This window comes from Cavia porcellus, unplaced genomic scaffold, assembly GCF_034190915.1.
Source record: "Cavia porcellus strain 051 isolate PalLab524CR breed Dunkin Hartley unplaced genomic scaffold, mCavPor4.1 scaffold_18, whole genome shotgun sequence".
NCBI classification, from domain to species: Eukaryota; Metazoa; Chordata; class Mammalia; order Rodentia; family Caviidae; genus Cavia; species Cavia porcellus.
The window spans coordinates 44,119,629-44,142,665 of record NW_026947501.1 but is presented as its reverse complement, the minus strand read 5'-3'; the positions used below and the strand labels follow the sequence as shown (position 1 = coordinate 44,142,665).

General features: G+C 39.4%; 1 gene segment (V, D, J or C); it reads right to left on the bottom strand.

The window, feature by feature from the left end:
* Positions 1-7,823: 7,823 nt before the first annotated feature.
* On the bottom strand, positions 7,824-8,578 carry LOC101787537 (immunoglobulin kappa variable 1-39-like). The segment is given in 2 exon segments: positions 7,824-8,366; positions 8,489-8,578. Coding segments are annotated over 2 exon segments (354 nt in total).
* Between the last annotated feature and the right edge of the window lie 14,459 nt (positions 8,579-23,037).

Here is a 23,037-nt window from a genome sequence, read left to right as displayed (position 1 = left end):
TTAAATACCTCCCATAAAAACAATGACTTAGCTTAGTGTGAACACCAGAGTCAAATCTTTGGGAACACAATGGAGGTGGCAGAGTTGAGGGTCCCCAGTAGGATGTTTATTTTCCAAACAAGATGGTTGCAGTGGAAGTGATTTCAACCTCTGTCCTTAAGGCTGCGCAATTATTTTGCATAAAAATCTCAAAATCAGCCATAGGATGCATCTCCTCTGTATATACCATTTCCTGCTTCCTCATCCCAGGGATATGATGTTCTTATTTAGCCCCAGTAATGATTGCAGTAATGCTTCATTTTTTTTCTATTAACTTTTGCCCTTTCGAAAGTCTGTATTAACAAAGATAAGATCTAAAATATGTGAAACACAAATACATGACAGGAGAATGCTAATTTGTAAACCATAATAAATAGGTTATTGAAATCTATCTATTTTCTTTACTGTCAAATATTAATAAATGGAAATCTTAAACAAACAAACAAGTACTGGAACAACTAAACTGTCAATTCCTGATGAAAATGAAGAACTTGTTACCTCTTAGCAGATAGTTTGGGAAGGGCTTAGAAATTTCTGTGAGACCCAGCAGCTGCCCTCCTAGACCTCTGAGTAAGGTCCTCAAAAACAGCAGTTCACACAGCATCTTGTGTCACACTGATCAAACTAGCTTCATTCATAACAGCCACAATGGAAGACAGAACATCTGGGTAAAAGAAATTAATTAAAAAACAACCATTGTTCATTTTCTGTTTCTAAATCCTCTGTAATGCTGTCATTCTCTTAAATGGTTTTACATTGTTTTGATATACTTAATGCTACAGTATACGAAGTTGTACTCAAGGACTTCAAGGAAAGAGTCAATATGGTAACTACTTTTGGATCGGAATTATCTGGTGGTGAAACACTATTGTGCTTAAGTGGTTATGTTTTGATCTGTGCTGTTTCGCTGTTATGCCCTCTTTTTTCTCAATCTCCACTCCATTATTTACTTTTTTATTTTTATCCCTTTAATTAAAGGAAAAATAATAGCAGGATATAATATAGTAACCCACTTTGACTTTCTATTATCTCGATTTGAAGCCCTGTATTACTCTCACCATCTTGTTTTTGACTGATGTTCCCCTATTCTGTTTTGCTGGATAGTATCAGGTTCGAAAGTTTAGGCATCAGCTGTGAAGATAATGAGATTCATTATAACGCCCATTCTCGTTGACTTTTATCTACTTTTGAAGACCTACAATGTCACCAATGTTTTGGTTTTGTCGGTTTTGTTCTTTATTGTTTTGTTCAATTGTATTATAACTAATGATATAGGCAATTCTATTAGAGATAGCGGGAGGCATTATGGTAACCATTGTTGATCACCTTGTATTATGTTTTTATATTATCTATTATGTCCACCCTTTTGACTTGACCGATTCTGTTCTGATATGTCTCATTTGGTTTTACTCTCTTCCAAAAAAGCAATAAGAACCGTGGGAGCAATGAAACCCAAAATGTGTAATAGTCATTGTACAAAAGAGAGGAAAAGAAAGTGCTCTAAACTATATAACTGCATGTATATTTAAGTGTATAAGATAGAAAATGATATCACAGAGTTTTATTGGATCATTGAACAGAACTGTTTGCAGTATCATTGTTGGAATGTCCACTCTACAAGCTTTAATTTTGTGACTTGAATAATTATTTTTAAGATGGCAATATGTAATCCATTAACTAATGATTTCCTACTGTTCATTTTTTTCTTCTGTAAATCTGTATAACTTGTACCCTTTCACTGTTTTTTTTTCTTTTCTCCTTAAATAAAAAAAAAAAAACACACCTGAATTTGTTAAATAGCAAAGAATTCAAGCACTGCATGCAGTGTCTGGAGATGTGAGACTGTTTATCCACGGTGACCAGCGGAGGTCTCTGTGATCACTCGCTGTGTGCTCTGAATGCCATGGCCACGTGAATGGACTCAACCTGCACAAGTCAGGGATTTGTTCAATCTTGGGAGCTGCGTATACCAGGAGCTTCCACTGAATCCACTCTTTACTGAAAAAAATATATTTTAACATGTGGACAACACAAAAATTATCCAGCAATACAAGAATCATACCCATGGGTGATTTTACTCTCTTAAAGGTGAATAATATATTCCAGCAGACATGTGGTCCTGGCTCTCTTGCACGGATCACACAATTTGCCCTCTGTTCAGAACCTGGAGGCCCTGCTGTGCACCCCTTGCTGCTGCTCTGCTTGTTCTCCAAATCCCCTGCCTGTCACAGCTCTCAGCAGAATGCAGTCACTGTATCAGACAAAGATCAACCTCAAGCAGGTGCAGCACTGAGCTGTAGACCTGGAGCTGTGGCTCTCTGGGTTCTGGTGCTCTGGGTCCAGGAGAGACAGCAGGATGTGGAGAGGCCTCTGTGACAGGTCCCATAGGACCCAGGAGTCTGCGGTTGAGACCGTGTTCACTGTGCACCATTCACTTGATCAGCCAGCATAGCTCTTGCTGGGAAGACACTGGTGTGGGACATCATTCACTGAGGGGTTCACGTGTGTTTTGTTCCTGCCTTTACACTCCAGTGACACCATTGTGGGCTCCACGGCCCAGCTTCCCTTTCAGTGACTATAAGAGAAATGGGCTCCACTATTTTTATTGCATCAGCACAATCCAGGAAATTTTCCCAAGATTCAGCAATGTGGTCTATGTGACTTATCCTGGCTCTGTCAACAATTGTGCTTTAGACAGCAGTTCACGTTCCACCTACCTTGGTAGATGAAACTCGGTTCAAATGAGAAGCACAGTTCCTCAATTATACTACATACAGTTCCAGGGCTGAGTGGAAATATGTGACTCATTGTTGGTATACTGATCAACACAAATATATATATATATATATATATATATATATATATATGTATCAATTTAGAAAATTATTTTGGTCATCACTGTTCCCATTTCCTCTGTTCCTTGTAGTGTTGTAGACTGAACAAAGACTTTCAAAATTTAATCCCATAGGCCTGGTAACCCTAGATATTTCTTTGTTATGTATGTTTTTACTTTACTTTTTCTCTCTACTGAATTAATATTTATTTCAAGATGTGCGCTGTCACAATAAATCTAAGGATTCCGTCGTCTTCTATAACAGTGCTGTTATTTTTGAAACTCCTTTCAATCTGTGCATATATCTGAGAACTTTGTGCAATGAGGATTATCTGAGAGTATTTCTCTATTCAAACCAACATGGTTTTTATGCTTCAAATAGTTTGTGAGATGCTAAATGATCCCCACAGTAAGCAAATCACAGAGGCCTCATCCCAGAAACACTGGAACTGTAAAAGAGCTGCTCTCCCATTACGGGGATATTACGGCAGGGATCTCTCTTTGCAGTTCTAGACTCGGTGGCCATAGGATCTCTAAGGACAGTGACCTGCTTTTTGCTATCTACCAGTTTCTTAATATTTCCTATTTTGCTTTGCGATTGATAATACAACATGGCTATGTTGTGCTTTCCTGGGAGATTCTCGCACTCTAAACTATGGGTGTGCACTGATGCAATGTTCCTGAGTCCCACATGGGATGAGGGAAGCAGAGTCCACAAAATCTGACCCTATTTAGAGATGCAGATGAGACGCACTGGTGCTGCCCATAGAAGAGGGGAAGCCAGGCAGGGGAGGCTGTGGTTTTACACCTGCTCACTTGCCATTCTATGTTATGCTCAGAAATGATAATAAAAATTATTAAATCAAGTAATAAAGCTATCACATTAAAATAATAGTTAATGTATTACATGCACACATCAGTTAAACAATGTAGGCTTCTATTTGTGAAATGTATGCCTTATTCTTTCTAAGCAGAACAAATGTTGAGTGAGTCGAGACTCTGGGAATGGGGCATTTGCTGACCTTCTTGGCCTCTGGTCATTCTGAGCACAGTCTGAAGAGCCAGACCCAGCACTGATGTCCAGGTCTCTACTGGAGATGCAGACAAGAAGGCTGGTGTTTGGGTCAAGGTGACACCCACACTGCCTGCTAAAGGGTAAAAATGGAAACTGTCATTTTCAGAGCATGACATTTTTATGTACCAAATAGGAGCTGTCTTCAGTAAGGACACAGAATTTGCTCAACTGGCCTCTCCTTGGGCCCTCCCTCCTCACCTGCTCCCCAGAAAGCCAGGCTCCAAAGAAGCCACACTGGGGCCACCAGAAACATGCTTGGGTACCACACAAGGCTCCAGATCCTTACAAGGATAGGTTGGGGGTTGTGTGAGCAGGATATATGCGAAGAAGGGTCACCAGGAGAAGGGGGATAGTCTTGTGAGTATTCATCCAATTTGGTCCTTTCCGTTTTCTCCAGACCACCCAGCAGCCATTGCTTTAAAGGCCATGAGGATCCCTGTCAAAGATAAGTACTAAAGCATGGTGGACAGGGAAGGTGTTGATGATACAGGATTTTCTGAGAATCCAGTGCAGGTCCCTATGACCCTGATACTCAGGATCCTAATACAGCAGCACTGTGTGAAGCAAGGGTTAATATTTTCTTGAATTCAGAGTGAAACAGAACATCTTGATGGTGCCACTCAGAAATTAGCACATGTGTTTAAACATCACTGTATCCCATTAAAATATACAATTAAAACATAATTTAATGGAACAGACCTTCAGTCCTTTTTGGCCTATCTCCCTGGAACTCACCACAACTGGCCTAGGTAAGGTAGGATTGTTTTGAGAGAAGTAAAAGCTCAGAGGATCCCATGAGCTTCCAAGATGGAGAGCAGAGAATCCAGGAGATGAAGACCTGACCTGCTGCCTACCCCTACCTGTTCCGTCTCACAGAAGAATGTCTCTCCTTACCCCGGCCCTAGCCCTTCACCCCTTCCATTCCCACCCATTGATTTCACCAATCAAATGTCAGCCCTCCTCCCTCTTACTCCCAGCTCCTCCTGTCCACCTCATTTCTCTGTCTCTCTCCTTTCACATCTTGCTTTCCAAAAGTTGCCTGCATCTGTGTCCACCCTTTTTTGCATTCTTTACTGTTCAGCCCACAACAATCAGTCTTCTGCCTTCACCACACAATTGAAATGATAAATTATTACTGATGAATCAACCTAACTAGGTGGTCACCAGCTCCAGCATTTTAACCTTCTCTTAAGGTCCAGGCCCTGCTGCTCACTGCCTTCCCACAATGCTCCCCTTTCACTTGGGTGATTCTGTTCTCAGTTCACCCACTAGCTACCTAATTACTCTGCTTTCTTTTACTGTCTAATTTTTTTTAGTCTGCCCTTTACATGTCGGAAAAGTCCCTGGAATCTCACATAATTCCTCTTCACATTCTTCTTGGTCACAAGTGGCTGACATACGTGAAGATTCACTTGCTGGTGATCATGGTTATGAGCTGGGCAAGGCTCTACTCAGGGCTGTGGGAGAGAAGCAGGATCTGAGATCCTAGGAAATTCACCTCACTGGGCCATTCCCAGGAATGGAAACTGTGGAGAAAACTGTGGCCTGAGGAAAGTCTCTCCGTGTGATTCACTGGCATCCAGCAACTCTATTATGCTTTGAACATACCATAAGGGGGAAATGCATGGAATCTTGTAGGTCTAACCTACGGAACACCTTAACTTAGCCTAGCCTGTCTTAAATATTCTCAGGTTACCTACATCACCCTACAGTTGGGCAAAATCAATTAACAGGAACCTATTTTATAACGAAGTGTTGTCTCATGCACCCATGCTGATGGGGTTTACAAAAGTGACAGGAAGCAAAAATACAAAGCCTGATGTCCAAACACTGCAGGCCTTGCTGTGATGGTTGCTTCGCCTCTGGATCATGGGGTTCATTGGTAGCTGCTGCTGCTCAGCACGGCAGAGAATATCACATGGAACAGTGCCCGCCCAGGAAAAGACAAAATGTCAAAATCCAAAGTATAGTTTCTACTGACTGCATACTGTTTATATGCCAGCAGTGTCAGCAAACACAATGTGATCCACCGAAGCTGGGGACTCTGCGATCTGATATCATCTCAGAAGCATGGGTCCAGGTCTGATTCCAGAGGTTTAAGGAATGAATGCAACCCTCTCCCTGAGGGCCCTGCCTCTGCAGAAGCTCCACAGCCCTGGTGGAGATGGGCCTGCAGGAAGAGCCTGCTGGGTGAACTCAGCCTCACTGTCCACGGGAATGCAGGGCTCTGGCAAAGGGTCGCTGTCATACTGGAGGGTGACATTACCAGGAAGTTACAAGAGGAGAGACTGAGTCCAGGGCATGTTTGCCGGCAAGCATAGGAAGGAAAACTCCAGGTGCTCTTGAGGTTCTGGGCCATTAGAGAGAAAGGACTCTTATGGGCACCCATCTGTGCACACACTAGGTCTAAGGGTCATGGGCAGGGAAAGCAGAGACATAGCTGGAATGATTGGGTCTTCCAGAGTGGAACTGGGCCCAGCAGGAATTATTAATGAAGGCATCAGGATATCAGAGATCTATTCTAAGCTGTTTGTAATGTCTTGGGCAAGTCACTTCCCTATTCTGACTTTAGTTTTTTTTTTTTTTTTTTTTTTTTTTTCATTGAAAATGAAAAACTTAAAGTGCTTGGTCTCTCAGGCTCCTCCTAGTTCCTCATCCCCTCAGTCACATCTGAGGCTGATTGGAAACGCTGCACATATTCATTTTAGCCACTAGAGGGAGACAAATGAACACCTGTCAATTTCTACATTTGCTATTGTCAGACAAAACCAGGGGCAAGATACCCTTTCCATTTAACAATAACTTCTTAAAACTTTAAGAGTAAAAAGTGTAAATTACCTACATCTTATAAAACAAGAACTTTATTTTGAAATGTTATTTAAAAATTCTCTAATGCTTGCTTGGCTATGACTAACATTTGTATTAGTATTACTTATATGATTTTCATTTGCTATGAAAGCATCATAGTATTGCAAAGTAAACCATCTAACAACGTTACTATTCCTGGATATTCGGGATAATAATAGATGCTATAAAGGGAGTCTCGGTAGTGGCAAAATGTATTATTCGTTATTTTTATTTCTCTGTTCCATAGTAGTATATTTTGAAATTAGCTTTTGAAAATCTCCCATACTGTGAACTACAAAGATTTTATTTTGCATAAAAGGAAAAACTATAGGGAAAACTTGATTCTTTTACAGAAAATGGAGGATAAAGAAGATGCACAGGTAGGAGACAGTGGTATTATAACAGCATTGTGTCATAACACATTTTGCACATGTGCATTACACCTGGGTTTTTTGCTGAAATATTTAATGTCAACAGTCAAACTTAACGTGAACTGTGAACTTTGAGCTTGAACTTACTTTGATGGGTTGTCATAGAGTTGCAATTTATGGTGATGATCTACTATACAGATGCAGAGGCAGAGGCATCGAAAATATCTCTGCACTTTAACTTTTGTTGTGAATGCAGATCTCTAAATGCATATTTATAAGAGGCATGTCTGCAACTGCTATTAATATCTTATAATCTTGTTTTGATGTTCTGTATTGGTTACACTGTTTTGTTTGATTTTATTCCATTTTATTTGACTTTATCACATTTGATGCTATTTGAAGCTACTTTGAACATAACAAGATACATCTTGTTAGCCACTGTTGATTTTTATTACCTTGTTTTTTAGTGCAGTAATAATTTCATTGTATTGTTTGGATTACGTTTATTCTGTTGTACTTTGGTTTTAGTCTCTTTAAAATAAAAAAACCCAAAAATAATTAATAAATCAATAACAGTGGTAAAATATTTTAAAAATTATTGCTTTAAATTCTAAGAATAGCATCTCTGTTCCCAGGTAAATACAAAATAAAGCCATAATCTGCATTACTTCAGTGTATTCATTGATATCTTTCATTAAATCAGTGTTGACAAGCCGTAAAGTAAGTTAGCGGAGGAAGGAGCTTCTTTGGATGCTTTTACCCAATCCTTCCAGTGACATTCAGAGCCTGGATGCATCTGAAGAACTTGGTCTGCAGCTGGAGACACAAAGAGGAGCAGCGGGGGTACCCCAGCCTCACACTTCTGCTTCCCTGGGAGGTTTATGTCATGGCTTGTATCACTGTGTGCTAGGGGCACTGTTACTCTGTTGACAGTGATAAGTTGCAAAGTCTTCAGGCTTCAGGCCGCTGATGGTGAGAGTGAAATCTGTCCCAGAACCACTGCCACTGAACCTCGATGGGACCCCAGATGCCAAGCTGGTTGCATAGGAGATCAGGAGCTTAGGAGCTTGCCCTGGTTTCTTCTGATACCAGTGTAAGTAATTGCTAATACTCTGACTGGCCCGGCAACTGATCTTGACTGTGTCTCCCACAGATGCAGATGCAGATGCAGGCTGTGTCAACTGGATGTCACATCTGGCACCTGAAATGGGAAACTTAACAAATATCAACATAGATATTCAAGATAAATCAGGCCCATAATGCAATATCAGGCAACTGTGAACCTTCAGATCTAAGTAAATTCCTTGTGCTTCCCTTTCTTACCTGATATCCAGATCACCAAGAGGCCCAGAAAGTGAGCAGGGACCCTCATGTCTATGCTGTGTCCTGACCAGGACTGAAGATGCACAAGGTGAGAACAGCAGCCTGTAAATAAGTCCACATGTAGCTGGCTGAAGTCTTGGGATATGCAAATTAGCAGGGCTGGAAGGTTTTTGGCCCAGCTGTGGGTTGGCTTATCTCAGCACAGGCTCAGTGTCCCCTGGGGACCCTGTCCACAACAGGGCAGCACAGATGTGCCTACAGAGCCCCTGTTTCTCCCTTAAGCCACAGGACAGAATCAGGCTGCTCTCCCATGAGTAGAGTGCACTGCTGCTCCCACGTTACAGAACACACCTTGCTTGAGGACCAGGGTTCTAAGTTATGATCCCTTTGAGAAAGAAGAATGAAGAGAAACACATGGGCTGTTTCAAACAGGGTAAAAAATGAGAAGGCAAGGCAAGAACAGAGCAGAATCTGTGAACTCTGTGAAATTCTCTGGGTTTGTCTATTCACTATCACACCAGGATTAAGCGGGCAGGGAGGGACCTGACCAATTCCACTGTCCAGCCCCAGGCTTCCATAGCACACACAGAAGCATGTTTCTGCTTGTCTTCAACTAAGCCTAGTCCCAAGGCTCAGCCATATTCTTGCTTTCAATGTTCATTGCAGGATAAGTTAGAATCATCTGAGAACAATTTGAGCATCAGGACCTACTTAAAGTGGTAAACAGATCTCTGGGGGTCAGAATATTTCTGAGCCAAAGGTTCTGGAGAACAGCAGGGAAACAGGTCTGTAGTCAGAGCCCCAATGCCCTCCTCTTAGGGACTCCTCCAGGGCTTCTCCCCCGCATATCTGACTGCAGTGGAGATCTACAGCCTCTGTCACCTCCACCTCAGAATACACCAGGCCACTTCACTCTTGTTTCACTCATGGCTGGCCACATTCAGAGCTGTGGCCCTAGCTTTGTCACCCATCCTGTTTCATCGCTGACCAGAGGCCTCCTAGGTAGCTCACCATAGTCATGTGAATACCAGTCACAGATTGAAACAGGAAATAGTAAGGAACTGGCAGATGAGGAAGACAGGGACCATTGTGCACAGCAGCCCCAGCCATGTGAGCTTAGAGAGCTGTGCAGAGCTCCCTGCCTTAGTGGCTCCCTCACAGGAAAGCACCACTCTTTGTTTAATGTGGGGTTGTTCACCATCTACTGGAAGATGTTTAACACAGCAGCCTGCTCAATTTCTTACCCTCAGGCCATGACTGAATCTTTTTAGCTGCATTCTTGAAGCTGATTGTATTCTATTATGTATGAGATAAGATGATATAGAAAATTCAAATGATTCCTATTAATAAAACATCCTACTACTGAGGACAAAAGACTAACAATTCAAGTAGAGATCTAAAGTGATAATGGTAATAAGACCGTGAGCATGATGTGTGTAACCTCACGATCTGACAAAGATTTAGTTTTGGCAATGCCCATGAGCCCCTGAAGACCCTGCAGGAAATGTTTGTAAGGAATCACACTATAGGTCTGTAAAGCCAGCCCATCCTTCCTGTCCCAGAGCCCCTGACAGAGCAGCCTGTGAGAACCCAGCAGCTCCCTAGTTCACACACTCAGTGGTTGGTCACTGGCTGCAAGTGTAACAGCTGAGATGTGAGCAGGTCCCAGTGCTGGGTTCCTGCAAGCCACTCTCCAGCTCTCTCTCCCCAGTCACTGCACAGGGCCTGAGGAAGGGATCGCAGCTAACACTGGAGCCCAGGCACATTCCTGCCTCCACCAACACCTCCTTCCTTTAAGGGATTTGAGCATCCCCAGATCCATGTTTCACAGTTTAACATCTCTCAGGCAAACATTACTTTCAATTTTCTTTGAAAATTATGAACTTAAATGCTAGGGATATATTATCACAGCTATGGGACACAGCAGTTCCTAATTTATCAGAGCTTCATTGCTGGTATATTGGTGACTCTGCTATTGCAGGTGTTGTTCCCAGTGTCACGAATATTCACTCATTCCAGAAATCTCCCAAGTGGATCTATGTTATCCAAAAACAATAAGGAGGTGATAATATATAAAGGTCACAACAGAAGATTTTCTGAATGGCAAATACTTTACTACAGAACATTGTGTTCAAGATAAATATGGTAACATATTATTCAGGTCTATCCTTTATTTTTGGCATTATTTAATGTTGGTTCATTAAGGTCATATAGTTTGTTTAATTTATCAGACACGTAGATTGATTTCATTTGTTTTGTTCACCAGGCTGTTTTATGTTTCAATGGCAATTATAATTTTATCTTTAATGCTGTAAGTTTTTACATTTCTACACAATTACTATTTATTTTATTGCATTTAGTTAGATCTTTGTCACTGAGGTAACATATTTACTTTCAAACACTATAAAAACCAGAAGTGCATTTGTTTAATATTTACTAGTTATTCTGAGGATCTCTAAAGTAATAAACATGATTATAAATATATTGATGTAAGGAACAAAATTTCTGAGTTGCAGATTAGGAAATACCTCCTGCATTTATTGCTGAAATCAGTAGTTGATACAGTGATTAATGTAGAGAAGACAAAGTAACCTCACACATCCTCACTGCAAGAAAACTCTTAGTTAGAATCTTTTTTCCCTCTCTTGCCTGCTTCCTCTTTATAATCACCGTCATCTTGTAATACACAGACAAGGCTGTGATTATAGGTTGAGTAGAGAAATGCTATCAGGTAACCTCTTCCCACACGTCTCTAAGGGATGGCACTGTAAACTACTTTTATAACACAGAGTACTAAAGAGAGGTGACTTATAAGATTTATTCGGACACATGCGTTATCACCTCCTCTTCTAAGAGCTTACAAGAGAGCAGTCATCTCAGAATAGTAAAATCTTTTCTCCAGACACTGAAGGTTAATTTCAAGATAGACAAAAAAACCCTTAATTTTATTCTGGTTTAGCCTTTACTTCTTAGAATTTTTATATCTTGACTACTAAAGTTTATATCCTTTGGATAATTAGCAGTTAACACCTGTATAATTTGGTTCATTTATGATTTCATTTAACTTTCTATAATGATAGATGTTTTTGGATTATTTTCTTAAATTTTTAAGTCTGAGGTGTCTTGTTCCTTCTAGTTATAGCTTCCTACCTAAGGAAAAAAATATTTCCCCTAAAAGACTGCCAACAAAATGACCTAACTGTGCAACATTTCCGTATTTATTAGTTACTCTGAGATTATTCCTAAAGATAATAAACTCAAATATATTGTTTTACTGAGTTATAGCCCAGGAGCTCCCTAGTGAATTTACATTTGACGCAGTAGCTAACACTGCTAAGGTGAAAAAAAATATCATCTCCTATCTCCTCCTCAATGCAAGAATGGTCATGACTGGGATAATTTTTTTTCCTCCCTTCTGCTTCCTCCTTTCCTACTCACTTTCTCCTGGTCACAGTCAGTCAATTGTCCAATTATGGATTTGAACAACTGCCCACACAATCCTTAAGAAAGAATGGAGGTATGAAAACCATAGCACTGTTACATAATAGGATTGAATCCTTAGATTTATTCTGACAGGGGTCATCCTGAAATAAATATTAATTCAGTACAGGGGAAATGAAGCCAAAGCTATAGAGCTGAGGAAACATCTGAGACCAGCAAGCTTATGGGATGCAGGTTGGGGAAGTTATGGCTCTACCATTAGCAATATGAGTGACATGGAAACCAGAGCAGTGATGACTAAAATAATTTTCCAAAATTATTTAAGTGTATGCCCTCCTATTGATCAGTAGTCTACCCATGAACCACATATTTCTATTCCGCCCTGGATCTATGTCTAGTATAACTGTGGAATTATATTTCTAATTTTAATTGAGTTTTATCCAGCAAGGTACTTGGGTCATCTATCCTGTGTCTAAAGCACAGTTGTAGACAAAGCCAAGCTGAGGCACACACAGAACATTACTGAGTCTTTTGAAACTTCCCTGCATTCTGCTGCTGCAAGAAAAGTGGTGGAGCAAATTTCTCTTAGAGACACTGAAAGAGAAGCTGGGCCATGGAGCCCACAATGGTCTCACTAGAATGTAAACACAGAAACAAGACACAGATGAGCCCCTCAGTGAATGATGTCCCACACTGGGGTCTTCCCAGCAAGAGTGATGCTGGCTGATCAAGTGGACCGTGAATGTGGGCACAGTGAACAGTCTCAACCTCAGATTCCTGGGTATTTTGGGCCTTGTCTCGGAGGCCTTTCTACACCCTGCTGTCTCACATGGATCCAGAGAACCAGGACTCAGAGGGCCACAGCTCCAGGTCTGCCGCTCACTGCCGCACCTGATTCAGGTTGATCCTTGCCCAAAGATAGTGATCACATTTTGCTGAGAGCTTGTGACAGACAGGGCCTTTGGAGAACAAGCAGAGCAGCAGCAAGGCCTCCAGGTTCTAAAGAGAGGGCAAATCTGAGCTGCACGAGAGCTAGGACCTCATGTGTGCTAAAATTTATCAGGATAGTTTCCCCTTTGAAAAGGATAAAATCATCCAAGGTTCTGATTCTTGTGTTGCTGGTTCAATTTTTTATGGCCCATGAGGCAAAGCATATTATTTTCAGTAAACTTTTAATGGATTTAGTGAGATCTTCTAACGTTTTCAGGCCTCATTCTTTTTTCTTTGGTCCTTATCAGTCAACTTTACTCGCATCGCCACAGCATTCAGGGCACAAGCTGTTTAAGGAGAGACACCTTTTCTGGTCACCATAGCAAAAATCTCCAGACATTGCATCCAGTGCTTGAAATCTTTGCTATTTAATAGTTTCAGACTCTGCTGTATTAAATTTCATTTACACCAATATTGTATCCTGCTTTGGTCCTTAAATTAGTACTGCAAAAGTAGATCTGGCCACGAAAAAGCTATTACCTCTTCATGGAAATCACACAATGGCATTAACTTGACTCTGGAAACTTTAACTTTCAATGAAAAAATATCAAATGCAACATAGCATATTTTTTGATGGAAAAATGATGGTTCATTTCACTTCAGTAAATACACTGATTTCAGGTGGAAAATATTTCATTGAGCAATTAAATACAAGTTTACAGAGTTAACAAGTAGGTGAGAAGATTAAATAGATATCAGCGGTACCTAAAATGTACAAACACGGTGATTGATTGTACTGAAAGGAAGGAAAGAGCACCAGTGGGTGGTACTTGGTGCAGAGGGTGGGAGAATGTGCTTGGACAGGGATCTCAGTTTTATGAAGAAGGTGCTACATCCCCAAAACTCCCACAGCATAGTAGTTAAAAACGCAGGAGAATCTCAAGAATAAAAACCTACCAGGCAGCATTTGTCTTCCTACCTCAGAGGAAATTGAATCCAGGTCAACGCCATGAAATATTAAAAATAAAGGGTTGATAAAACATTCAAAGCACAACACAACAATGAAGAAGTTAAATCATCAGACCAATGAAGGCAGCATACAAAAACAACTGATAATAAACATTGCTTCTGAACTATTCATTTTGCTCCATGTACAAATACCGTGACCTTTATTTCTGAGCACTGTTTAACCATGGTAACACCATCATTTATGTCTCCATGTGCTGATGACGACTTAGGTAGATTCCACTTCAGGCTGTTATGAATAAAGTTGCTTTAATTAGTCTGACATGGGATGTTGTGTGAACTGCTATTTTCAAGGACTTTAGTCAGAGGCCTTGGAGGGCAACTAATAGGTAGGAGAGTAAATTACTACACCTGAACCAAATTAATCTGCCAAGAGCTCATAAGTTCCTTATTTTCTTGAGGAATGAACAGTTTCAGTTGCTCTACTTGTTTCTTTGTTTCAGATTCCCACGAATTAGCATTTGATAGAAAACCAAAGAGATAGAGTTGATTAGGTTATTTATTATCACTAATTGATTACAATATACTCACCATGTTTCTGTGCTTTACATGTTTTAGAACTTATCTTCATTAATACCCTTTGGAAAGGCAAATGTTAATAGAGAAGAAATGAGTAACTACCGCAAAGTAGGGAACAGATAAGAACATCGTACCCCTGGGATGACGAAGCAGGGAAGGGGGTACACAGAGGGGCTGCATTCTTTGGCCATGTATGAGTTTTTGGGCAAAATAATAGTGCACCTTAAAAACTGGGTCTCTACAGTGGCTGACATCACTTCTATTGAAGCCATCTCAATTGGAAAAATAAAGAAGCATTTTGGGGACCCTGCCCCAACTATGCCACCTTCATTGTCTTCCCAGCAATTGCCACTGTTGCTCACACTGAGCAGAGACACTGTGTTTGTGAGACCTGTTAAATTTGCACAGTCATAAAATATCATGGGGAGAAGTGAGAGTAAGGAGAGGAGGTATGTTTCAGCATGAAATGAACCCACTTCTTTTCTTCTAATGCTGGAGACCAAAGACAGCCTGCTGGGCACTCTCCTGAGCAAAGGGCAAAGGGTCCATGTTAGGTTCCATGAAATAGTGAATGACTCTAAGTGATATAAACAAATACAGTGAGCGTTCTAAACTTTTACCTGTGAATCCAGTTAAAGGTAGGGGCAAAATTTGTATATTCATTCCCATGTTGTAAAAATAGTATTAGATTCTTACTCCATGCAAACCTATGTATATCTGGTGACTTCTGAGATAGAATCAATACATTGAAAGCTTCTATTCCAAAACCATCACTAAGCCAAGATATTCCAGTTAATCATAGAAGGTGGAACCTTGTAAGTACAAAGATGTTACTCAATTTCTTTTACTTATTGTGTTTCTTAATACAGCCTGTTCTGAGATTATCTTTCAAAAACTTCTGTGCTATAAAGGCAAGATTTTGTCATTTTGGAAAAGGATAAACTATTGGAATGGAAAAGCACAAATTAAGAGAATGAATGTGGAGAATTGAGAGGATTTTTAGGGCACTGAAACAAAATTACATTGTTCCAAATGCTGCATGTGTGTTATTGCAGCTGTCTCTGCTGGGGGAAATGCACAACATCATGAGTGAATTTTCATGTGAAATTTGGACTTTGCACATTTATTAATCTTGATTGCAACAAAATTATCCTTGGATATTGATAATGACTGCATAGTCATGTGGGCAGTGTTATAAGGGCCACTTCTGTATTTTAAATTTTTTATAGCTTTCAATTTATTCTAAAATTGAAGCAAATCTTTAAAAATTCCTTCCCAGATTGCATAGAAGGGCTTCTCTGTTACTGTCTGCCAAAATGTTGCCATAACCCACAGTGCGCTGTGGTGCTCATCTGTGTCTTCATTAAATCTGAACAGGCACTGTCATATCTGTGCTTCTGGAGTGGAAGAAATGGAAAGAGGGTGTGTAGAGGAGAGTCTTGGTTCTTCTTCTAAAGTCTCAAGGAACTTGCAAGCCTGGGTGGTTCAGAAAACTGCTCTCAGCAGTTGAGCACAGCAGTGGTGGCAGCTGGTGCAGCCCAGTCTCACACATCTGTTTCCCTGGCTGGTTTTTGTCATGGATTATATCACTGTGGTAGGAGTATACAAACATTGCTGACAGTAATAAGTAGCAACATCTTCAAGCTGGAGGCTACTAATGGTGAGAGTGTAATCTGCCTCAGATCCACTGCCACTGAACCTTGGTGGGACCCCATATTCCAAGTTGGTTGTAGCATAAATCAGCAGTTAAGGAGCTTTCCCTTGTTTCTGTTGGTACCAATGTAAAATATTGCTTATACCATGACTGGCCTTACATTTGATGGTGACTGTGTCTCCCACAGATGCAGGCAAGGAGGATGGACTCTGAGTCATCTGAATGTCACATCTGGCACCTGAAATTAGAAACAACAAGTATCAACACAACTATGGTAAAACAGGACCTCCTTGTAGTGCCAGGCAATTCTGAACAGGAAACTCTAAATAGACCAAATCATAAGATCAATCCTTGCTCACCTTGGAGATAGAACAGCAAGAGCCCCAGGAGATGAGCAGGGATCCTTATGTCCATGCCGTGTTGTGACTGGGACTGACTCCTGCACAGGGTGTGAGCAGCCTGGAAAGATATATTTAGGGCATGGGTTGTGGTCTGTGCATATGCATATCATCAGAGGATGGGTAGAATGACACATAGCTGCAGTGCTGTGTCATCTCATCATCATCCAAGGTTTTCTGGGGCCACTTCTAAGCCTGGGTGGCACAGATTTAATGGGTTTCTCTCTTGGACCACAGGGTAGAATGCAGCTCTTCTCCCATGAGTACACTGAACATTGTTTTAGATTTGGTTCATAACACACTTTGCACCTTTGAATGGAGATGGCATCTATAAGTTCTGTGCCTCCCTCTCTGAATTCACAAAGTTTCTTCATCCCAGTTTGACTTATGACCACTCACATTCAGAGCTGTGTACCTGCTTTGCTCACCCTTCCTGTCTCATTGCTTACTGAGTTCAGACTCTAAGAATCCTCCTGGAAGCGGAATCACAGCCAGGTGCATACAGATCAGACAGTAAAGCGGGAATTCCTGAGGAAGTGGCAGATGGGGGAGACATGGTCCATTGTGACTTGAGGACCCAGCCACGTAAGCTTAGGGATCTGGACACAGAGCTCCCTCCTTTAATGGGAAACTCTCATTTCAACATTCCAGCACTCATTCCAACATTCATTTATTTAATCTAGGATGAGTACTCTGTCTTTGTGTATTGTGGGGTTTGTTTGCCATTTAATGGAAACTTTGTAATAGCAACCTTTTTGATTGGAGTCCTAAGTTCTTTACTGAATCTCTCCTCCTCACCCCATATTCAGGAACCTGATCTTATTCTGCCCATTACCAGACAAGGGTCTATGGAAATTCACATGATTTGTATTCTTAATAAATCATGCAACTATTAAGGACAAACAACTAATAATTCTCTTGTAAATCTGAAAAGATAATGATCACAGATCCAGGAACGTGACTGCATGAAAAGACCATGAAAAGACAAAAAAGTGGTTTTGGGAAAGAGAGGGGGACCCAGAATACCCTGCTCGTTGCAGTGCTAGGAAATGATTCAAGGCTCAGGGCTTCTTGTCCAGGTGTCTTTCCTGTTTCCCCAACTCCAGGCAATTTTTGGTAATATGATAATATTCCCCCTTTGAAACTCTTGTGCCTTACTGAGTAATTAAAGCTCACGAGGAAAACTACAAAATTTCACCAATATGTTAAGGACAAAGTAGGAAATCCTTAGATGGATACAAAGGGAACTACCTTCAACAACTATTTATTTATTTAGAAAAATTCCTATAATTGATGTTGCAACTAATATGTGAAGCAAAGGCTCTGAAAACTTCAGCTCTGCTGGGCTGACCAAACCTCATGGTGTTTGTGAGGTCCATGACCCATCTGCACCTGCAAAGATCAGAAGATTGCTCATTCAGGCTGAAAAATTTTTCGTTCTGGTTTGTGGTGTAGTGTGAAGAATACGCTATCCCTGGTGACAGTAATAACTTGTGACATCATCAGGTCAAAGGCTGAGGGAGAAATGTGTGCCAGATCTGTTGCCACTGAATCTCAAATGGATCCCTGAGATGGACTGAAAGGCCCATTGAATAGGAGCTTTGGAGCCTAATTTATTTTCTGCTGAACCAATGCAGATTGGAGGCAATGTTCTGACTGGTCCAGCAGGTGATAGTGGCTGTCTTCCCTTGCATCATAGACAGCACAGCTAGAAATTGGATCAGCACACTCTGGCTTCTGGAGGCTGAAATCACCACATGTCAGCAGAACATGACCATGTGCATATGAAAGTCACTACAAATGTAGTCTAAAAGAAAACAGGGTATGTTTTACAGGGCTTTTAAGAAGGAAGGAGGAAAAAAGAAAGAAACAAAGAAGGAAGGAAAGAAATAAAGAAAAAAAGAAAGAAGTGAGTAGAGTAAGTTAAGTAACATTGTCACTTTGAGCATTGTCCAAGTAGTATCACCTGAAACCTACAATAGTAGAAACCTAAAGAGCTCTGAAAAGGATATTATCTTGACTTTGCCATATCTATTTTTTAAGTTTTATTTAAGGAGAAAAAGAAAAAAAACAGAAAAAGGGTACAAGTTATACAGAATTTCAGAAAAAATAAACAGTAGGAAATCACTAGTTAATAGATTACATATTGTTATCTTAGAAATAGTTGTTTAAATTACAAAATTAAAGCATATAAAGTGGACTTTCAAACAGTGAGATTGCAAACAGTTCTGTTCAATGATCCAACAAAACTTAGTAACATGGTTACCTATCTTATACACTTAAATATACATGCAGGTATATCCTTTAAAGCACTTTCTTTTCCTTTCTTTTGTACAGTGACAATTACACATTTTGGGTTTTATTACTCCCACAGTTCTTAGTACTTTTTTTTTGAAGAGAGTAAAACCAAATGTGACATAACAGAACAGAGTCAGTCAAATCAAAAGGATGGACATAATACCTAATGTAAAAACAAAATACAAAGTGATCAACAATGGTTACCATACTGCTTCTTGCTATCTGAAAAAGAATTGCCTATATCATCAGTTATAATAAAATTGAACAAATAGTAAAGAATAAAACCAAAACATTGGAGACATTACAGGACTTTAAAAGAAGATAATAGTCAACCAGAATGGGCATCATAATAAATCTTATTGTCTTCACACTTGTTGCCGATACTTTCGAACTTGGTACTATCAAGCAAAGCAGAATAGGGGAAAATCAGTCAAAACCAGATGGTGAGGGCAATACAGGGTTTCAAATCAAGTTAATAGGAAATCAAAGTGGGTTACTATAATATATCCTGCTATTTTTTATTTTTCCCTTAATTAAAAGATAAAAATAAAAAAGCAAATAATTAATAAAAAGAGATTAAGATAAAAGAGGGCATAACAACAAAACAGCACAGGTCAAAACATAACCGTTTAAGCAAAATAGTATTTCACCACAAGATATCCTGACATAAAAGTAGTTACCATAGTGTCTCTTTCCTTGAAATCTTTGAGTATAACTTTGTACACTGTAGCACAAAACATATCAAGACAATGTAAAACCATTCAAGAGAATGACAGTATTACAAGGTATTTACAACCATCAAAAAATGAACAATGGTTTCTGTATAATCTCCTTGTCTGTAAAAGTTTTTGTTTATATTATCACATATAATAAAATCCAATAAGATACAACCTGTTAAGACCGATGGAGACAGAAGAATAAAAGCTTGATGGGACTTTAAAACAAGATGATACTAAATTAGCACTAGCTATTATGATGTCTTGTTTTCTCCAAAATAGCTGTTCCTATTGTTGTACTCTACTCAAAAAACAAGGCCCCATGATGAAAAACGGGGAAAGACCCCAAGATGACAAATGGGGCAAGACATCTTTTTAAAAGAAGCGCTTTTATTTTAGCTGGCCAGCGACACAGTGCAGATGGAATTTGCAAAGCTGTGCAACTGAGTTAAGAGTTTTGACTGATTTTTATAGTTCATTTATGATTAGCTCATTGATCATTAAGTACATAGTGATGAGAAACAGAAATAAGGTGGGCCTTTGTTCCCCTTTGCTTGAGGTCAGAGGCATTTCACAGTGGGTGATTAGCCAATTCATAGCCCTTGGTCTGCCAATTACAGGAACATTTGTCTCTCATAAAGGGAACAATGGTTGACACAGCAACATTTGTTTCTTACAAGGGGAACAAAAGTTGACATAACACACAGGTCACTAAGGTGGGGGGGGATGACACATTACAGAATAGCAGAACGACATGGTCAGTTAATTTTTTAAAAATTTTATTTAAAAGGAAAAAGAGAAAAACACAAAACAAAACAAAGCGGTGTAAGGGTACAAGTAATACAGAACTACAAAAAAAAATTAAGAATTCACCAGTTAATAGATTACATATTATCATCTTAGAGATAGTTGCTCAAATCACAGTATCAAAGCATACAAAGTGGACATTCAAACAGTGAGACTGCAAACAGTTGTGTTCAATGATCCAACCAAAAAACATTAATACGGTCAGCTATTTAACACCCCTAAACACACTTGCTGTTGTATCCTTTAGAGCTCTTTTTTTCCCTCTCTTTTTTACAACAAAATTTACACATTTTGGGTTTTATTACTCCTTAGTTCTTATTACTTTTGGGGGGGGAGAGAATAAATTCAAATATGGCAAAACAAAGCTGTCAGTCAAAACCAAGAATAGACATAGCACATGATGTAAAACAGAGTACAAGGTTATCAACAATGGTTATCAACAATGTCTCTTTTTTCCTTAAAAAGAATTGGCTATCTCATTAGATATTATAAAGTTGAACAAAACAGTAGAGAACAAGACCAATAAAACTTAAGCATTGTCAACATTACAGGACTTCCAAAGGAGACAATAGTCAAACCAGAATGGGCATCTTAGTGAATCTTAGTGCCTTCAAAGTAGTTGCCTATACCCTCAAACTTGATACTATCATACAGAATGGAAGAGAGTCTAATCAGTCAAAACAAGATCGTGGGAGTATTAAAGGACTTCAAAACAAGTTAATAGGAAATCAATAAAAGTTACTATTATATATCCTGCTAATTTTTTTTTTACTTTTTCCCCTTAATTAAAACAAACATAAGAAATAACTAAATAATTTTTTTAAAGAAAAAGGGAGAGATTGAGATAAAACAGGACAAACAATATAACATTACAGGTCAAAGCATGAATGTTTCAGCAATCTAGTGCTTCACGACCAAATAACCCGACTTAATATTAGTTACCATAATGTCTGTCTTTTTCCTTGAAATATTTGAATAAAACTTCATATACTATAGCTTCAAATATTTCCATATCAAGAAGCTCAGAATAAAGCCTTTCCAATTAATAAGTGATAACTTTATAAGGCTTCAGGGCCACATAATGGGGAATCATGATTACCACATATTTTTACATATTTGAATCGTTATTTACATTAGGGAAACTATTTGGTATTCACACATGCGAGATTAATTTATTTCACTTCTGAGTATGGTCTCAAGCTGCGCCCATTTATTGATAAATATCTCAATGTGATCCTTCTTTATAGCTGAGTAATACTCCATTGTATAGAAATACCACAGCTTTTTTATCCATTCATCAGTTGATGGACACTTGGGTTGTTTCCAAGATCTGGCGATTACAAATTGTGCTGCTATAAACATAGGTGCGCATATATCACTGTGGTATGATGCTTTCAGTTCTTCTGGGAATATGCCTAGAAGTGGAATAGCTGGAAAAAATGGGACTTCCAATCCCAGCTTTTTGACAAATCTCAACACTGACCTCCACAATGGTTGAACCAGTCTGCACTCCCTCCAACAGTGAGGACAGTTCCTTTTTCCCCACAGGCTCTCCAGCATTTGTTGTTATTGGTTTTCTTGATCCTGGCCATTCTTTCAGGAGTGAGATGGTATCTCAGTGTGGTTTTAATTTGCATTTCTCTAATGACCAATGATGATGAACATTTTTTCATGTATTTATTTGCCATTTGCATTTCTTCATCTGAGAAGTGTGTATTCATCTCAGATGCCCATTTTTGGATTGGATCTTTGAATCTTGGGGGTCTGAGTTTTTTTAATTCTTCATATGTTTTAGACAAGAGTCCCTTGTCTGAGGGAGTGTTCACTAAAATCTTCTCCCAGTTTGTGGGTTTTCTTTTCACTATGCTGGAGATTTCTTTTGACATGCAGAAACTTTTTAATAAGAAGTGGTCCCAGTTATTGATTCTGGGAAGTATTTCCTGTGCGGTTTGAGTCCTATTCATGAATTCTCTACCTACTCCTATGTCTTCAAGGTTTCTACCCAATTTGTCTTCCAATAGATTTAGTGTTTCTGTTTTAATATTCAGAACTTTGACCCACTTAGATTTTAATTTAGTACATGGTGATAGACATGAGTCTAGCTTTAGTTTTCAGCAAATGGAGAGCCAGTTTTTCCAGCACCATTTATTAAAGAGAATGTCATTCTTCCAGTGAACGTGGTTGGCTCCTTTATTAAAGATAAGGTGGTTGAGTGTGTTTGTAGTTGTGGTTGTATCTTATAATCTATTCCATTGATCTTTGGCTCTGTTTTGATTCCAATACCATGTTGATTTTACTACTGTTTCTTTGTAGTATATCTTCAAGTCAGGGATTGTGATGCCTCCTGCTTTGTCTTTGCTGCTTAGAATTGCCTTTGCTATTCTAGGTCTCTTCTGGTTCCAGATGAAATTTAGGAGTGATTTCTCTAGATCTTTAAGGGATGTTGATGGTATTTTTATTGGGATTGCATTGAATCTGTATAACAGTTTTGGGAGAATGGCCATTTTTCACAATGTTTGTTCTTCCTATCCATGAGCAAAGGATGTCTTTCCATTTTCTGAGATCATCCTCAATTTTCTTTTTCAGTGTATTATAATTTTCACTGTATAGGTCTTTCACTTCTTTCATAAGAGTAATTCCTAAATATTTCATTTTTTGCTTGCTAATGTGAAGATTGTAGTTTCTCTTATTTCGCTCTCTGTGATTCTGTTTTTTATGTATATGAATGCTTTTGATTTCTGAGTATTGATTTTGTATCCA